Source organism: Mytilus californianus, unplaced genomic scaffold, assembly GCF_021869535.1.
Source record: "Mytilus californianus isolate M0D057914Y unplaced genomic scaffold, xbMytCali1.0.p SCAF_11, whole genome shotgun sequence".
NCBI lineage: Eukaryota > Metazoa > Mollusca > Bivalvia > Mytilida > Mytilidae > Mytilus > Mytilus californianus.
In genome coordinates, this window is record NW_026262593.1 from 29,641,266 (window position 1) to 29,661,338 (window position 20,073).

Below are 20,073 nucleotides of genomic sequence, written 5' to 3' on the forward strand. Positions count from 1 at the left end.
CTTTTCTGGATTTATCTTCATCCGAACCGCTTAGACATTAACATTTGAAAGCCAGGGATATATGAATACGTAGAAACGTGATACAAAGAATCATATGGTTTTGTTATGTAACACTAAAAAACAATTTATACGATAAATATTACAAGAATATAAATATGATAATGCTTTATTTGATTCACCAGAAAATAATGCCCTTTTCAGAATTCAAAAGTAAAACATTTAAACTTTAAACAAGTATGAGTAAGGAATATTTGGTATAAACATATGACACAATAAATAACTAACGGAAAATGTCAACCTTCGTGAATTTCAGTGTAAAAATACGTATGCCGGCAAAATGAGAAATACAAAATAATTGACACAACCGTTATACTGTTTTCGGCAAGAATAACGTTGGTTTTAGTAACTTGTAAGCCATATGCGACTGTTAAAGTACTGTAAGACTGTCACAGGCATACATTAAATATTTCATGGAGCCGATATTTCTTGTTTATTATATCAGTTTTTCCAATTCCACTGTTCCTTGCTTCTGTTCGATATCTATATCGATGTTGATTCATGCAAATAGATTTGAATAAATTTGATGGGTTCATTTGTTCGTATTATAGTCCAATTTTACACAAACACTCCGCATCCCAAATAAAAGTACAAATCACGTTGAGAAATATAATAGATATTAAATAGCATACCCGATTCGTAGGTAATGTTAACTGTTGAAATGATTTTTCGACAAATTATGTATAATCATTATCTGTATGGCAATTGTCGCTTTCTGCGCAACAGAATCCTTGCAAAAACTCTCCGAAGGCTTCATAGGTACCCTGTTGCAAGGCAAAATATTTGTTCCTAATTTTTCTATATTTCCAGTTGCACTAATCGATATTTAGCAAAGAACAATCAATTACTCGTATAATTATCATCGGTAATTCCAATTTTTGAAACTATAGATAATTGTCTAATATAAACGTATGACATTGATATCTTATCTCCCTTTAGTATCATCTCCCCCATTTCTTCCTCTCAAAATTAACTATTACTGAGTTTGCAAAAATAACAAGGTTTGGGTGTTGTCATGAACTATAAAGAAATGTATTCATTTACACCGTTAGCTTGAAGTCGATGAATCAGAGGGCCTTATTGGATCATAAGGATCTGATGAAAGACTGTCAACAACCCGCACTCCTGGAGGAACACCATTATTTGCAACACGGTTCAGTTGGCCATTTTGCATTTCTAATGAAAACGAGTTTAGACCATTTACTAGACGCCCATTATCGTCGTTAGAAGGTTGATGAGTCAACAAATGAAGAGATTCCTGCTGCCGTGGAGGTTCTGAAATAAAACACATTCTATTATAATATTTATAATATTATCATAATGTTATCATTACTGTTGCTAATGTTTTTATTGTTTCTGTTGTACTTGTAATTGTTTTGACGTTCAGGTTGTTATATACTATTTAAACAAAATTCGAATACTAGTAAAAAATACAAGCCTGCTCTTCTTGCTGTTGTTCAAAAACGGAAGTTTGTCTGGTTTGATTGAAGCTCATGTCATGAACTGATGCTAACGTGTAGATATATGATGAAGTACATTCTTGTGTACTTCTTGCAAGCACCATTAAACGTTATTGATCATAATTATAAAATGCAAAAGAAATTCCCCTCTTTTATTTCTCATTATGGTCATTTAAAAATTCTTCAAATCATTGCTTAAATTCCAATTTGACAGTTTTATGTGTATTTTTTCATGTATTAACAAAATTATGTCGTATTGGTATTTCCAAATTTTAAATATGTAACCAATCTTCCAATGAATAAAAAAACTTAAAAACTGCAATGTTTGTAGATATTGGCAATTGGTATAGCATAACTCAAAACAAAATCTCAAAAATAAATAAGAAGACGGACAATCCAGGTGTGTGAAAAATAATATCAAAATATTCAATGTTTATTATAGACTCTAAAAAATTACAATTCCAGTAGGTTTAAACAACTTTCGGATTTCGACCCAGCGAGCTGATGAAAGTCGAGGGAATTTGGCCATTCACCTTCAACGATTTTTTGTTTATCAGCCATCAGATAACGAAATATTTGGACACAATTATTCACAGCGAACGATGTCGCTTATATTATATAAATATAAGCATAAGCATACAGCCACATGATGTTTGCTTCATAGCTGTCCTTTTTACGTATAATTTAAGTGCGTTTTTTTTTGTGGTTTTAAAGGCAGCTTTTTTTTTCGATCGGAAATTGTTCTGTAGGTTCACACATGTTTAAAAATATTTCGGGTTTTTTTTCAACACAAACGTTTCAGTACTTATCCACTCTCTTATATATTAAATACCATGAACTTGAGCAGCTACCGTTGCGACAGGTCTAGGGTTGTTCTGGTCTTCTGTAACGAAAGTTTTAAATTCATTTTACTTTTAAATCTATCAGATAGGGAAAGTAGCCAACATAGTTTTTTTTTGCAATATCTAGCAAAAATTCCTTTAATTATGTGATGTTTTATTTACCTGTAGACAAATACAGTTTATGATTTATCTATTGCTCCAAACTGTTACATGGACCACAGGTGAACGAATATTCTATTACGTCAAACCGTATAGTATCCAAATAATGAAGATATATGCCAACTTTTCCTTGGATGACGATTGTTATATTGGAAAACTGTGCAAAACTTTGCCGTAGGTATAATATGAAGGTTCTATAGACTGGTTCTGTCCCTTGCAACATACGGGTATCAGAGCAAAATAGACAGGAAACCAGTCTACAAGTTCCGATTCATTACGTTTTGATTGACGTCAGTTCAAAAAAAAAGTAAAAACAAAATGGGAGTTTAGCCACGAGATTTCAATTATATCCATATGAAAGAAATATTTCTAATTTTAAAGAATTTTAAACATATTCAGGATATACATGTAGCATGCAAGTTAAGATTGAATTTTCATTTATAAATATATTTCTAACTGTTGAAGTACACTATGAAAAAATATTTTGTGGGTAACAAAATGTTTAAATTTTACCGCAAACATTCTTTGCATACATTTATAGTATCAATGCGACTTCTCTTCACTTTGCACAATATTCCTCATTCTGCACTTTAAGACAATTCGAAAGATATAATATAAAAACAAAGGATATGGGGTATCCATCCAGGACCCAAAATCAGTACATGCAAAAAAACAAAAAACACTCAAAGCAAGGGAACAGCGCTTTTATTGCTGTTCTTCATCTCAAAGTCACAGTGAGGCCTTCAACACGAATAAAAAAACTATCACATACAGTCCAGGTTTGTTTCATAATGCCGAATGGCCAACACAGGAACAAGTAGTGCTTAATTTAGTCGTGTTTTTAACAAGGTTATAGTGTCCCCTCAGTCTTTAACTTTTGTTCTCCCGCGCACACTTTTGCGGGGGACATAGAAATACCGGGCGTGCGTCTGTCCATTCGGTATTGTTAGCGCTCTCACAGGTACAATTCTTGCCAGATATTGATAAAACTTATACTATAGGTTAATATCAGCAACATCTCAGACAAGTTTTATAATGGTGGCCGATCGACTTTTTTTAAAAGAGTTATTCCCCTATATTATCGGTTAATATCTGCAATATCTTGGACAAGTTCTAAAATTGTGGACGATCGACTTTTTAAAAAGAGTTATGCCCCTTGGAAATATTAAATTTATGGAAAATGGCCTCGTTAGCGCTCTCATGGGTACAATTCTTGTCAGATTTTTATAAAACTTATACTATAGGTTAATATCAGCAATATCTTGGACAAGTTCTATAATGGTGGACGATCAACTTTTTTTAAAAGAGTTATGCCCCTTGGAAATATTAGATTTATGGAAAAAGGCATCGTTAGCGCTCTCACGGGTACAACTCTTGCCAGATTTTTATAAAACTTAAATGATAGGTTTATATTAGCAATGTCTTTGACAAGTTCTAAAATCAGTGCCGATCAATAATTTCTAAAAGAGTTATGCCCCTTGGAAATATCAATTATATAGAAAATTGCCTTATGAGTGCTCTAGGGTGTGCAATTTTTGCCAGATTTTTAGGAAATTTATATTATAGGTTTATATTCTTATATCTATTATATCATCAATGTCTTTGACAAGTGCAAAAATCAGACTGAGTGCTGATCAATTATTTATAAAAGTGTAATGCGCCTTGAAAATATTGATTTGGAAAATTGCATTGTTAGCGCTCTTATGTGTTCAGTTCTTATCAGAATTTTATGAAACTTATATCATAGGTTTATATCAGCAATGTCTTTAAACTTTCGAAAATATAAGTTCTGATCAAATATTTTTAAAGAGTTATGCCCCTTGGAAATATAAATTATAATTGAAATCACATTGCATTTGCTTTAAAGCCTTCATTTCTCTAAGATATTTTAAATAAAAAAGTTTTAAAAAACAACAAAAAAGTGCTCTAGTGTCCCCTCAGTGTTTAACTTTTTTTATGAGAAAAAGGATAATGGAATGTACAATAATAATTGTATGCTTTGAATAGAGCTATTTTCTGCAGTTCCTTATCTATTATGAATTATAAAAAAACTTCTTAAGTAGCTTGCTCCTGTAGTATATATAATGTCCGTCTGCTATTATTTCTTCTAAACTATGTCCCTGTGTCATTTATCTAAACTGTTAATTATTATTAACTTCTATAACAAAAGTGAAAGAAGATAGATACCAAGGGGCATTTAAAAAACCAAACGTCGTAGAAAAACAGGACCATAAGAAAAACACATGTACAAAAAAATAATACAAAACGACTAAAGATTGACGACGTCCAGCACAAAACGTGGTTCAGCATGTGTGCGCTGGAGCGTTTAACAGTTCCTGTCTCTTTTTTGACATCCGTCCTGTTTCTTATCTCAAGGTAAACATTCGATTATAAGTTGTAATGAATGAAACTGCTAGTGCGTTTATATCATTTTATAAGTCATGTACAAATTGTAACGATGCATAAACACTGTAAATTATTAATTTGTGAATCAATTGCAGTAAGATTGTCAACATTACCCTCAGCAACACTTTCTCTTGTAGCCCTGTGAAATTCTTCTTCATCAGCAAAAGGTATATTTCGCTCTCCTGAGATTCGAGGTGGCTGGTTTTCAAATGTTTCTTCCTCATCAAGATGCGCTGTATCATCAATAGGAATATTTTGTTCTTCTGTGTTTCTATGTGGTTGTTTTTCAAATGTTTCTTCTTCATCAATAGGCACTGCAGTAGCTTTCTTGTTATTTTCCTTAAGGCCACTATTGTAACTCATTGTTTGTTCCTCTAAAGTATCCATTGCTAAAAGATGAGAGTGGAGTCAATAAAAAGATTAGTTGGAATAACGTGATCTTAAGAGCAAGTACCGGAATATGCGCTTTCTAATCAAAAGAAATTAAATTCCTATAACTTAAGATTTACCACTAAAGTCCGTATTTACAGATTATAATGCGTCGTCAACTCTGAAAATGAGTATTGAAATGAACGTATGACTTTCTTAATACTAAATTGAAAGGTCAAGTCTCGAGTAAAGCAGACCAATCAGTATGAACCATTTATTGCAACTCTGCCTGTAAATCATACGAAATACAGCTTTTCATTTCAGCTCATTAAATCAATTAACTGTTGAACACGAGAAAATTATTTTTTTCCTGCTGTACCAAATTGATGATATACTGTTTACTTCATAACTAGACATAAAATAATTCTGGAATAATTAATCTTACATTCGTCCAAATCGTTAGTAATATGGTCCTTATGTAACAAAATTTCATTGACCATGGGACGTCGTTGTAATTGTTGAATTTTTTACAATTTACTGTAAAAGTATAACAATAGTGGAGCGAAAATCTTAACAGAATCAAAACAGAAAGGGGATTTGTCTTTAAAATATTTTTCATACAAATCAGTTAAATTAAAACTGTAATTAAGGTTACATGAACAATCATAAGACGTGCCACACCGGATATAGAGACAAAATAAACAACAGTGGGATTTCGTTAGAACTGTATGTTATTAGGTTGCTTCCTCAATGATTTGTTTTTGTTTTTGGTGTTTTTAATTTAGTAATGCTACTTTTAGCGCGATTTCATTTATCTTGACGGCCATTTTCATTGGTTGCGGACGCCGGAATGCCCGAAAAAAACACGCACCTACGGCAGGAAATATGCGGCTCCACGTCAATTAGATTGGTGCCTCATTTATGTATACACGATATCGCTTAATATTCATATCATATAATGTCCATCATTGACGTTCACTTGATTACTATTCCTTTCAATAAAAAAATGTTCAAGTTTCTTTTAATTCTTGTTGGAATATTTTTTCAATCAGCTGACGGATATTTTGCATCATTCATTTTCTGTCAATTATTTTCTTAATACCTTTACCGTAATTGACATTTTATGCAAATAATTCAAATGAAAATGTTGAGGCTCCTTTAATTTTCGTCCGAATATCTTTTCGATGAAATGCCAAACAGTTTGCATCATTCGTTTTTCTTTCAATTATTTTTTGACAAATTACGACTGTTTCCCCTTACTTGACATTTTATGCAAATTCGGTCGCGTTGCGTAAATGTGACAAAATGTGAAGCCATGGTGTGGAGATAAGTATGAAATGGGATGATCTCTAATTGACGTCTTCGATTTTGAAATCCTAAATGTTTTCAAACAAAATAATATCTAAGCTTCTGTATATATAATTTGCTTTGAACAAAATAAGAATAGCAGTATATATTCCGTAATTAAGCTCTGTGCTTCTCTTTGGTACAGTCAATATTATTGATTTCAAGTGACATGAATTCTTGAAGTATAGTCTCGGGGGAAAGGGGTTCCAAATTTAAACGAAAAAAATAAAACGTTTGTCTTTTCGTCATCTTTCGATTTTACCACGACATAGTAAGTTTCTCTTCGAATTATGAGCTTTGAGAATTCCGCATCTTTTTATTCAAACATGATCAGTGTCTGAGCAAAACATTAATGAGCTAGGATTTTGTCAAAGAACGTCTCGTCCTTTTTCTCAAAAAATTCATCGGTAATTACCAAAACCTAATAGATAAATATTTAGTGTCTATTTCACAAATAAAACAAGATGTTCTTGAGTTATAGATTCTAGGTGGTGAATATGTATTTCTTTTATTTTACTTTAGTTTCCGCGTTATTTTTCTGAATGCTATTATGTTGTTTTTTGGTCATATGACTTTTGACGTGACTTGGTAATTATGCATCCCGCCATCGGGTTTTTGATTTTTGACTTTGGGCATTCCTGGTGCAGGTGGGTCTTCAGGCTATCGTTTCACAAAAGATCGTAAATCGTACGATTTACGACTGGTCGTAGGATATGTTACCGACCAAGTTTACGAGTGTTTCACAAACGTGTCGGAATAAATATCGTACGACTTCCGATTACCGACCTCGGTTTTAACAGCTCTTTTGTGTGAAGGTCAGAAAATGGAGTCAACACGCACCTGTCAGTTCGTAAATAAACAATTTTGGATTCTCGATTGTTCAGATTGTAAAAGTAGAACGTGCTGGTTGTACGAGAAAACGTTGAAATGATAGCCTTACAGGTAAATATATGTTATGTCTCCTTTTTTATGCTTTTTAAAATCGTTTGGTAAACTTGGTAAAATCCCGGGTATTTTTCGAAGATTTCAAGCACAGTCTCTCAAAAGCAGACGACACACCACAGGGGTTTGTTACAAATTGCCGTGTTTGCTATCAGTATGAACCCCGAAAAAGTGATTTTTTCGGGGTTCGTATGGATAGTTATCTCTGCAAATTGTAACAAATCCCTGTGGACACACTAAAACTACTATAGTCAAAATAATTATGACGTCTTCAAAGGCTATTATATTTTTTTTTTGCTTTGACGTCTTACAAGATGTCATAATTATTTGGACTAACTAAAGCCTGACTGATACTAAACGTTATTTACCGGTAACTGAAAAGACCTTATGAGGGGGTTTATTCCCACTTCCCTCCCCTTATTCCCATACGAAAATCTGTGAAAAAAAAACTTTTCTTACTAATCCCATTTACCATGTTCACCCAGGAACATATATATTGATATACTGTTCCCAGGTTCACCCCAATATAAATATCTTACCAATATTGACACATAAAAGATACTGCATGGGAAGATTTAATACTTAATAGAGGGACAACCATGGTCATGATGGTGGTGGACAGAATAATATTTTGTTTTTTGTTAAGTTTCATCTGTTGCTATGCAAGCTTTGTTTTCCGACTTGATTTGGTGTACAAATCTACATTTTGTGTTGCAGAAAATTCATTTGAAATCTGGTTTTGGTCAATATTTTATAAGGTTCTTCCTCACTGGGATATTCATTTTTTACATGATGCGCTCTTAAACATTGCCTAGTTTAAGGGCCCTTTTTTCAATTTTAGGTACTATAAAGATTCAAATTTATTTTTGTCTTCAGTCTTGATCTTATGAGCATGTCAAATGTAAGCTGTGGAAACATAGCTATTTGGTTCTATGCCGATTTTTTTATTTGGACAGACTATACATCATGTACATATAGATCTAAGGTTCACATCCCAAGGACCATGAAAATAATGTTATTATTCCACATCTTGTCATATATACTTTACTTTCAAAAAATGGAGTATCATTGACATGTCTACATCATATGATCTCATATTGCAAACCTGACACAGAGACATATATACACATATACTATATAGACTAATATGAGCGACTAGTAGTGTACTAGTAGAGTGAACATTTCTTGCTTCTTATTCTACACATTTTGTCATTTCATGTAAACAATTAAATATGTTATTTTCCGAGGAGAGGAAGGAATTTGTGAAACGAAATATTTTGCCTTTAGTACTGTCAAGTTATATATTCACAGGAGTGTTGTTGAATAAATGAACATTTTCCCTTTTTTTACATTATGCTACCTTTATGCTACAAAGGTAGCATTTCCATTCTCATGATATACAAAGATATTATAGAGTGTCCTTCCAATGATAGTCATACATGTAAATCATTGTCTCATTGGCAATCATACTACATCATCATATTGTTATACATGTATGTAAAAAATATGTACATGTATACTTTGTAAATGTAAAAAAGACAAATGAAGTTGAACACAAGATATTTATTTGCATTTTTATCCGTATAGTCTCTGCACAACTGCCACTTCTGTTTAAATTCAATAGATTGAATGCGGAGTCTTGTATTTATTCTTAGTTCAATGATGTCACCATCACTTGCACAAAAATCGCATACACATGTACATCAAGTTTGGCATATGAACTATGATATTTGAACTACAATAATGTGGTGTTTTCACAGTCAGGATAAGCACATGTCATTTTCTCTCTTACAAAACCATTTTTTAGTATCACATTGATAGTAGTACATGTAATCGGTCCACTACATGACTGTGCAGTAACATTTGAAAAAAGTCATCACTAATAGTTGTTCCTGTCTACCAGGGAATCTTTTTTTCAATCAGAAAGGCTAGGGAGTCCTACATTCAGCACATGTATGATATTACATCTCTTGTATGCTGCACTGTTAGGTAAATTTGATCAACATCTTTGTTCTTTTATAACATGCAGGATCCTGTTAAAAAAAAAATGCTGTCAGATACTGAATGTAAATATACATGTATATAAACTTGTAAATGTCATCAAAGTGGTAGAAATAATAAAAAAAACAATTTATATACAATTCCTGTGATCAATGGTGATGGGTACATTTGTTCTTTAAAGATGGACAATTTTATAAACTGTAGCCATGGACAGGTGCCTGTCTTTATATTGAAGAGAATGAAAATGGCCGACAGCTTGAATGGTCATTTTTAATTGTAAATTGCATCAAAGCTGGTGAAAATATGGAAAAAACAACTTTTATACACAAATCCAGTATGTCATAAGAAAGTAATTCATGTGCTGGGAATAATTATTCTCTAAAGATGGAAAAGTTTATTGACTGTAGACATGGACAGGGGCCTGTCTTTATATTGAAGAGAATGAAAATGGCCGACAGCTTGAATGGTCATTTTTAATTGTAAATTGCATCAAAGCTGGTGAAAATATGGAAAAAACAACTGTTATACACAAATCCAGTATGTCATAAGAAAGTAATTCATGTGCTGGGAATAATTATTCTCTAAAGATGGAAAAGTTTATTGACTGTAGACATGGACAGGGGCCTGTCTTTATATTTTAAAAATTGAACGTGGCCGACAGCGAGAATACTGAATTTTAATTGTAAATTGCATCAAAGTGGGTGATTTAATGAAAAATTCAACATATTTACACAAAACCAGTATGTCTTGGGAAAAGTGATTCATCTCATAAATGGTTTTATTCCTTTTCGAATGAAAAGGTTTTAATAAAAAATACGTCCGTGTAAAAAATTTCCATAACATCCATGTCGGCCAAGCTTTCCCCTTATTATTGACCACAATAAAACGTTAATCGTCACAATATTTTAACTAACAATTACTACAAACTGAATAAAACAAGGTAAATAATTTACGAAATTGAAATATATACTTACATTATGTTGTTTTGAAAAGCTTGATGTAAAATAAAAATCGAAGCGGTGGTGAACTTGTCATGATCAGATGAAAAATGGCGATCTCGTTAAAGTCTCGTGTGATGCGTGTTTTTAATTGGATTTCGCTGACCACTGTTACAGTTGCCAATCTCTGTGTATATATGTCTCTGCCTGACACTACTTTAAAAAAATAATGATGAATTTGAAATAAGTCATTTGATATTGTGACAATACAAACAGTTTCCTCTAGCCAAACAAAAAATATGTTTATGGCTTTCAATATAACCATATAATAGTAAATACTATTGAATCTATTTCAGCTGTTTTGCTTGGAAATATAGAAAAAAATATTGCTTTATCAAATTGCTTTATCAAAATTGTCTCTCAAAAAGTTCTGATACAGGCATTTGGATGGACATGTATGGGAAACTAAAGATTAAGGTATAACTTATAAAGTTGTTTTTTTGTGTTCATTTTTACCTATAATACAGTTTTCAGACACTTTGGATATTGTACAGTATTGAATTGCGTTATAATTCATTACATATCTATATTATTAATTCACATGGTAGTGTTTTAATTTGTACAGATTTCAATTGAAAACATTTATATATGATCAAATCACTCTTGAAAAACTTTCAAATATTGATAACAGTTCAAGACTCTACCTTTATCGTCAATTAAAAAATGAAATTAAACTGGAAGACTACTTGCACAATCTTAACAATTTTAATAGTCCTGAACTTTTAACAAAATTCTGTGTAAGTGACCCTAACTTGGAAATTGAAATTATAAAAAGGATGATATAAAAAAATTCAAAGAGAACACAGAGTAAAGTTTGTAAAATATTAGATGATGAGGAACACTTTTTCCTTCATTGCTAAATCAACAGTAGTATTAGAAATCCCCTTATGAATGCAATAAAAACCCAATATCCTAATTTTAACCAGCTTGACTCAAACTCTTAACTATTTTAGATCCCATTGAACAATGATAAAGATATTTTGTCTAGTGTTGTAGGCTATATAAAGCAATCCATGGAATTGCGAAAATAAGGTCCACATTGGTCAATTATCTATATTCTTTTATATATTATTAATATTAACTTGATTTGTTTCACACTTTTTTCATGTGCATGATGTATTGTGTGTTTTTTGTGTATATTAAGTTTGCATTCTAACCAGTCAGGATTTTACTTTTTTTGTAATAAAGTTATATTATGTATATACATGAAATCTACATTATCACAAGGACTCAAGGCGTATGTATTTTTTACAATTCATTGAAACCCCCTCTTTCTCACAGTATACACCTGTTTATGTGCTTAGAAAAAGGACAACTAATTCCAGTTAAAAGGACATGGCTTGATCTCCAGAGTAGTTCCAGTTAATACAAAGGATTATTAAGTTCCAATTAAAGCTGTATGAGGGTAAATATCGTACTACTTTCATGAAAATTTTTAAATTAGAAACAAGTTGAATTTATAAAGAAATACAAGTAGTATAAATACCATGAATACTGGCAGAATTGTATGAGATAAAGAGACAGTAAGATAAAATTATAACTGCACAAATAGTTCTCACTAACAAAAGAGGGTTCAAATCATATGAAAAATAAATTCATTACTTTTGGGTTATTTGTCAAATTTAACAAAAAAATATAATTAAGTATAGCCTTTTTAATTTATGAATCCTTATATTTCAGATACTGAGTGTTCTCTCTCAGACTTAGATGCTACCGTTTCAGGGAATGAGAAAGGCAATTAATGTTAAGGTAAGAATATATTTAAAAAGGTAACACAATTCTGATTCACAGAACGTTCTGAATTTTTGACTGAAGAATTTTTGGGTCAAAATTTGATTGTTTCTCATATTCTGGCTTGAGTGATTGATCTGTTAGTCTTGAATTAGTTGAACTGTTTAGAATATTCATTCAGATTTTATTTTAAAGAAGTTCACAGCATATATATATACATACCCTTTTTGAGTGAAAATTGACATGTGCAAGAATTTTTCTCAAAAAAAAATGTTACACATGGCATAACAATATTACACCCTTGCGTTTTAGAGTTTTACTGTTGGCCCTGCATTTGAGTTGTTTTCCTTAAAAAAATAGCAAAAATATCTAAAATTGGAAATTTAAAAATTAATAAATCTAGAAATTAATAAGAAATCTTATATATTATATAAGATATCTATAAATGTCTTGTTTAGTAAATTAGATACCTTATTTAGTTTATTATATATTTTTAATATTCATGTTAAACAGTGTCTTATTAGTCCACTACCACGAAGTCAAAGGGGACTTTATGTTTGCACTCTGTCCGTCTGTCTGTCTGTCCATCTGTCAGACTGGCAAATCAGTTTTCCAGACTTTTTTTCTTCATGCTTGAAGATATTGATTTGATATTTGGTGTATTGTTTTATCATGACAAGTTACAGGTCAAGGTGGATTTTCACGATTTAAGCTTTTCTCCTTGTTCAGTTAAAGCCCTGATTAAATTTTTGATGAAATACTTATTAATTACTAGATTTCTGTTCAAAGGGAAATAACTCATTTTTTAACTTTCCCTAGAATTAAATGTTTGATGAAATACTTATCAATTACTAGATTTCTGTTCAAAGGGAAATAACTCATTTTTTAAAAGATTTGTAAAAGACATTGTATTAAGATAAATGACATTTTGGATTTTTTTCCTTTTCTTTAGTAAATTGTTTGAAGAATTTAGTGGTAGGTTTGTTTGTTATTTTATGTAGTTTACATCATGACAAGTTATAGATCAAGTTAGAATTTCGTTCCATTACAATGAATTTTTAACCGGTAGGGGACTATGTATTACCATGCAATACTCATAGAATGCTTGTTCAGTTGAAAAATATCTTATGAATTAAATAAGATCTTTTATAAAGATATATCATTTAGTAAATTAATATTTTGATTTATTTATCACTTTAGGTGAAAAGATATCTTTTTTAGTTATAAAGATATATTTCATAAACTTGATAAGATATCTTATAAACTTAATGAGATAACTTATAATCTCAGTAAGATATCTTATGTATACTATATACAATATCTGATCTGAATATATTAAATCAGACAGATATCTTATAAACTAAATAAGATATTTTTTTCTTGTTTGAATTGTTTCACATTTTGCCTGTCTGACCCTTTATAGCCAACTATGCGGTATGCATTTTTATAGGACCGCAAAAATTTATATTTAGTATAATGTTATGGCGTTGTCTATGTGTCGTCCGAAGACATTTGGTTTCCAGAAAATAACTTGTGTAAAAGTGTATGGATCTCTAGGAAATTCACAGAACCACAAGGTCCTATGCCAAAAAAGGAATGTTGGGATTGTTTTTTTGGGTTATGGCCCTAACCATTTATGAATAAAGGGTCAAAAACAGTACTTTTCTAATACTGTGTATAAATGGCTTATTTTCTTGACCACTTTAAATGGGGTTTCATTTGAAGGTAGCGAAGTAAAGAATTCTTCTGGTTCTTGCTGAATCTGATCATGTATTATAGATTTTGGATTCTTTGGCCTAGTTTTTAAATTGGCCAAAATTGAGGTTCGAAGAGTCCAAAGTTAAACTTTGTATGATTTATTAAAAAATGTAATTCTAGGGGTTCTTTGATAAACCTATTCTAATTATGTATTTAGATTTTTTATGTTTGGTCGTGTTTTCAAATTAGTCCACAAAAAGGTCCAAAATTAAATTTTGTTTTATTTCCACAAAAATGTATTATTCAGGTCCTATGATATGCTGAATCTAACTGTGTATTTAAACTTTTGAATTTTGGCCTGTTTTTCAAATAAGTCTACATTAAGGTCCAAAATAAACTTTGTTTGATTTCAACAAAAACTGAATATATGGGTTTCTTTGATATGTTGAATGACGAAATTAAATCTAACCGTGTATTTAGATTTAGGATTTAGGGTCCCATTTAAATTGGTCCACATTGGGATCCAAAGGGTCTAAGATTAAACTCTGTTTGATTTCATAAAAAATTTAGTACTTGGGGTTCTGTAATAAGATGCATCTAACTGAATATTTAGATGTTGCATTTTGGGCCCAGTTTTCAAATTTATCAACATTAATGTCCAAAGGGTTCAAAATTAAACTTGACTTTTAATTCTTGAGGTTCTTTGATATGCCGAAAGTAACTATGTATTGGATTTTTGATTTTGGGCCTTAAGTTTTCAATTTTGTCCTAATCCATTTGTAATCAGGGGTCTAAAATTAAACATTGTCTGACTTCAACAATAATTGAATGTACAGGTTCTTTGATATGATGAATCCAACCGTGTATTTACATTTTGGATTTTGGGCCATTGGTTATCAAATTTGTCAATATTGAGGTTCAAAGGGTCCAAAATTAAACTTTGTTTTATTGCATTAAAAATTGAATTCGTGTGGTTCTTTGATATGCTGAACCAAATCATGTAATAAGATTTTGGATATTGGACCGTAATAGGTATATGTTAAATTTTGACATTTTTCAAACACTTAAAAGTGTCTTCTTTAGTTGATTCAATTAGTTTAAGTAAAAGATTTGAACTGATTTGGTCATTAAAGACGATCAAATTCAAGCTAAGATATGAAAAATCTATCAAATATGCCTTAAAACGTCACTTTTCAGATGGTTTTTGTCTAAAATGGAAGTGGCCGCATTCGTGTTCATTCTCAACCTTTATATATGTTATGTACATGTGTTATCATCAAATACAACATCTATTTAAATATTAAGACTGAACACTCATGCGGCCACTTCCATTTTAGACAAAAACAGTCTTAAAATTAGCACAAATGCTAAAATTGTGAAGATTTCAGTAATATTGCATGAATTCATGATGCTATAATTGCTATTACCTGCTGCATGTGCATTGTATTGTCAAAAACAACCCATATTTATGGAACAGAAGTATTCTACTTTCCAATTTATAGCTGAAAGAGTACATTTTAACATATTGGTGAAAATGCTATATTTTGGGGCCAAAAAGGGGTCTTACCGGGCCTACTCCTTTGTTTAATATATATAGAGAAAATCTGGTTATAACAGAAATATTTTGTAAAAGTGCTATACGTTCGGGCCAAAAAGGGGTCTTAGCAGGCCTACTCTTTTGAAAAATTTAGGTGTAGGAATATCTTTTCACTTAATCGATTCAATGCTAGAATCTACATTTTAAAGACTTATTTTAAAATATCTGATAATTCAATCATATAAGATATCTTTAAGAAGATTATCTTATATACTATATACATGATATAAGGTATCCTAAGAAGAATACAAGATATCTGATATATTACCGGTATATACTTAATAAGATATCTTGAAATTGAAGAAATATAAAAAAATGACTTGCTATACACTTAATGTTAGAAATATATTTTTGCAATTGTCCTTTTTTTATACGACCGCAAAAAAATTTTGTGGTCGTATATTGGTATGACGTTGGCGTCGTCGTCGTCGTCCGAATACACATTGGTTTTCGCACTCTAACTTTAGTTTAAGTGAATGGATCTTTTTGAAATTTGACCATAAGGTTAAATACCACAAAAGGAAGGTTGGGATTGATTTTGGGGGTTATGGTACCAACAGTTAAGGAATTAGGGGCCAAAAAGGGGCCAAAAATAAGCATTTTCTAGTTTCCAGACAATAACTGTGGAACGGTGTATGGATCTCTCTGAAATTATACTACAAGTTTCCATACCACAAAGGGATGGTTAGGATTTGCTTTGGGGGGTTATGGCTCAAACCGTTTAGGAATTAGGGGCAAAAAAGGGGGAAAAACAAGGTTGTCCTGGTTAATGGACAAATACTTTAGTACAAAACATAATTTAAAGCAGTGTAAGGGAGATAAATCAAATACATCATTGAAATTATCTCCCTTACACTGCTTTTAAATTATGTATAAAGTAATGGTTAATGAACAATAAAGATAATTTAAAACAGTGTAAGGGAGGTAATCCAAATACAACGTTTTGGTTACTTCCCTTACACTGCTTTTAAATTATGTTTAAAGAAATGCATATTTATAAAGGAAGACCAGTAAAAATATCTGCAAATGTTTCATCTTTTTTTTTACAAAAAAATCCATATGAAAGATTTGACACTATATTTTTAATTCTATTATAAAATAGATTAAGTTACCACTATGGTAAATTTAAATGGGTAATTATGGTTGCCAACTCCATTGGAAATTTGAATTGAGATTTTGACCATATCTTGAGGGAAAGAATTTTTTGGGGGAAAAAGGGGGGGGGGGGATAAAAAGAAATTGTGGGGGGTCAATTTTTTCTCATTTCAGATTTCAGAAATTAAAAAGAATTATTCTTCAAATATTATTTTTTTTTTCAAATTTCAAATATTGAAAAATTTCAAGAAGTAATCTTTAATCGCACAGTATGGCGCATTAGATTTGTAAAATCTTTGATCACATTTATTTATTTGTTATGCCGAATCTAACAGTGTATTTAGATTTTTAATTTGGGTCCAGTTTTCAAATTGGTCTACATTAAGGTCCAAAGGGTCCAAAATTAAACTTTGTTTGATTTTAGCAAAAATTGAATATATGAGGTTCTTTGATATGCTGAATCTAAACATGTATTTAGATTTTTGATTTTTGGCCCAGTTTTCAAGTTGGTCCAAATTGGGGTCCAAAATTAAACTTTGTTTGATTTCAACAAAAATTGAATATATGGGGTTCTTTGATATGCTGAATCTAACCATGTATTTAGATTTTTTATTTGTGGACCCCGTTATCAAATTGGTTCATATTGAGGTCAAAAGGGTCCAAAATTAAACTTTGTTTGATTTCATCTAAAATTGAATTATTAGGGTTCTTTGATATTCCAAATTTTAATTTTGGGTCCTGTTTTTTAAATTGGTCTACATTAAGGTCCAAAGGGTCCAAAATTAAACTTAGTTTGATTTTAACAAAAATTGAATTCTTGGGTTCTTTGATATGCTGAATCTAAACATGTGTTTAGATTTTTGATTATGGGCCTAGTTTTCAAGTTGGTCCAAGATAGGGTCCAGTATTTAAACTTTGTTTGATTTCAACAAAAATTGAATATATGGGGTTCTTTGATATGCTGAATCTAAACATGTATTTAGATTTTTGATTATGGGCCCAGTTTTCAAGTTGGTCCAAATTGGGGTCCAAAATTAAACTTTGTTTGATTTCATCAAAAATTGAATTATTGGGGTTCTTTGATATGCCAAATCTAACCGTGTTTTTAGATTTTTAATTTGGGTCCCGTTTTTTTTAAATTGGTCTTCATTGAGGTCCAAAGGGTCCAAAATTAAACTTAGTTTGATTTTAACAAAAATTGAATTCTTGGGGTTCTTTGATATGCTGAATCTAAACATGTGTTTAGATTTTTGATTATGGGCCCAGTTTTCAAGTTGGTCCAAGTTGGGGTCCAAAATTAAACTTTTTTTGATTTCAACAAAAATTGAATATTTGGGGTTCTTTGATATGATGAATCTAACCATAAATTTAGATTTTTTATTTGTGGGCCCCGCTATCAAATTGGTTCATATTGAGGTCGAAAGGGTCCAAAATTAAACTTTGTTTGATTTCATCAAAAATTGAATTATTGGGGTTCTTTGATATGCCAAATCTAACCGTGTTTTTAGATTTTTAATTTGGGTCCAGTTTTTTTTAAATTGGTCTTCATTGAGGTCCAAAGGGTCCAAAATTAAACTTAGTTTGATTTTAACAAAAATTGAATTCTTGGGGTTCTTTGATATGCTGAATCTAAACATGTGTTTAGATTTTTGATTATGGGCCCAGTTTTCAAGTTGGGGTCCAAAATTAAACTTTTTTTGATTTCAACAAAAATTGAATATATGGGGTTCTTTGATATGCTGAATCTAACCATGAATTTAGATTTTTTATTTGTGGGCCCCGCTATCAAATTAGTTCATATTGAGGTCAAAAGGGTCCAAAATTAAACTTTGTTTGATTTCATCAAAAATTGAATTATTGGGGTTCTTTGATATGCCAAATCTAACCGTGTATTTAGATTTTTAATTTTAAGTCCTGTGTTTTAAATTGGTCTACATTAAGGACCAAAGGGTCCAAAATTAAACATAGTTTGATTTTAGCAAAAATTGAATTCTTGGGGTTCTTTGATATGCTGAATCTAAACATGTGTTTAGATTTTTGATTATGGGCCAAGTTTTCAAGTTTGTCCAAGTTGGGGTCCAAAATTAAACTTTGTTTGATTTTAACAAAAATTGAATATATGGGGTTCTTTGATATGCTGAATCTAACCATGTATTTTGATTTTGGACATTGGACCATAATAGGTAAATTAAAAAAATTCAAGTTCTTAGACCACATTCTTTCTGTGTCAGAAACCTATGCTGTGTCAAATATTTAATAACAATCCAAATTCAGAGCTGTATCAAGCTTGAATGTTGTGTCCATACTTGCCCCAACTGTTCAGGGTTCGACCTCTGCGGTCGTATCAAGCTGCGCCCCAGCGAAGCATTTTATTAAATTATCAACAAGATTATGCTTTTTATTTTTCAGAATCAATATCAGAGGTTGAAAACAAAAAACTGAAAGGAAAGAGAAAAGCTGCAGATGCAAGAACAAAACTTATAATGAAAATAATAACTCTTGATTTATGGAAGGAATGTGTTGCCTTCAAAGAATAAATTACAGATCTTGTTTCTTATTTCTTAGGAATGTAAACTGTCTCAAGGATTCAAATTTTAATATTTGTTTCATTGGCAATATGTACTTGACAAGAGGAGTAAAAATCATTTTCATGTTCTGTTCATTTGAAGACAATTTCAGCTGAAATTATTCTTTGACCAACATAATTATATATACTGTTGAAATAAAAAAAAAAATAATGGTGAAAATTGAGTTAAATTATATTATAAAGATACATGTATACAAATAATGTGAAGAAAATGCAACTTAATTTAAATACAGGAAATTAGAAGTTGAGTTTAACTAGTTGTAGAAAATCAGTTGTTTAAAATCTTTTTTGACACTTTGTTATATTCTTTTGTATTTCTGAATATTGCAATTTTAACTCGTCCTAAAGACATTGTGAGCTTTTGCCATCAGTTACAAAATTGCTGTCTGTCGTGCTGTACTTTTTCATTAATCTCCTCTAAAAACTACTGAACCCATTTAACTCTAATAATAACCAATGCAACCAATTTGCATAGGATATGATGTGTTTGACCTGTATGTCTGTCTGTCAGTCCTGTTCTGGTCACCACAACTCTTCTAAAATCACACAATGGAATGTCATGAAACCATGTAGATAATAAGGACATACTGTGCAAATGTGCATATACACACGAAATTGTGATTCGGTCATTCATATTTTTTTCTAGAGGCTATTGCCCTATGAACTTAAGAGAATTTCAGATGCAGATCGGGGATTTTGAAGAAAGGGGGAATGGGGGCAAATTAGTAAAAGTTTTGAGTGGAACAGGTAATTAAACCCCATCTATGGAGTTGTACCCCACTAT

The 20,073-nt window shown here is 31.1% G+C and overlaps 1 protein-coding gene and 1 long non-coding RNA gene across 3 annotated transcripts in view; one reads left to right on the forward strand and one right to left on the reverse strand.

Annotated features, from left to right (window-relative positions):
- Nucleotides 1-875: 875 nt before the first annotated feature.
- Nucleotides 876-20,073, reverse strand: part of LOC127719864 (uncharacterized) — a 54,376-nt gene continuing 35,178 nt past the window's right edge. For both annotated transcript variants that reach the window (XM_052226204.1, XM_052226203.1), the window contains exons 11-13: nt 5,038-5,313; nt 2,350-2,400; nt 876-1,332 (exon numbers count right to left, since the gene is read on the reverse strand). In XM_052226204.1, coding sequence (XP_052082164.1) covers nt 1,106-1,332; nt 2,350-2,400; nt 5,038-5,313 — 554 coding nt within the window. In that variant the 3' untranslated portion in view covers nt 876-1,105. The remainder of the gene's footprint in view (nt 1,333-2,349; nt 2,401-5,037; nt 5,314-20,073) is intronic.
- On the forward strand, nt 7,343-19,420 carry LOC127719865 (uncharacterized). The gene is made up of 3 exons (XR_007990512.1): nt 7,343-7,582; nt 12,262-12,330; nt 19,112-19,420. It is a non-coding gene; the product is annotated as an uncharacterized LOC127719865 (long non-coding RNA).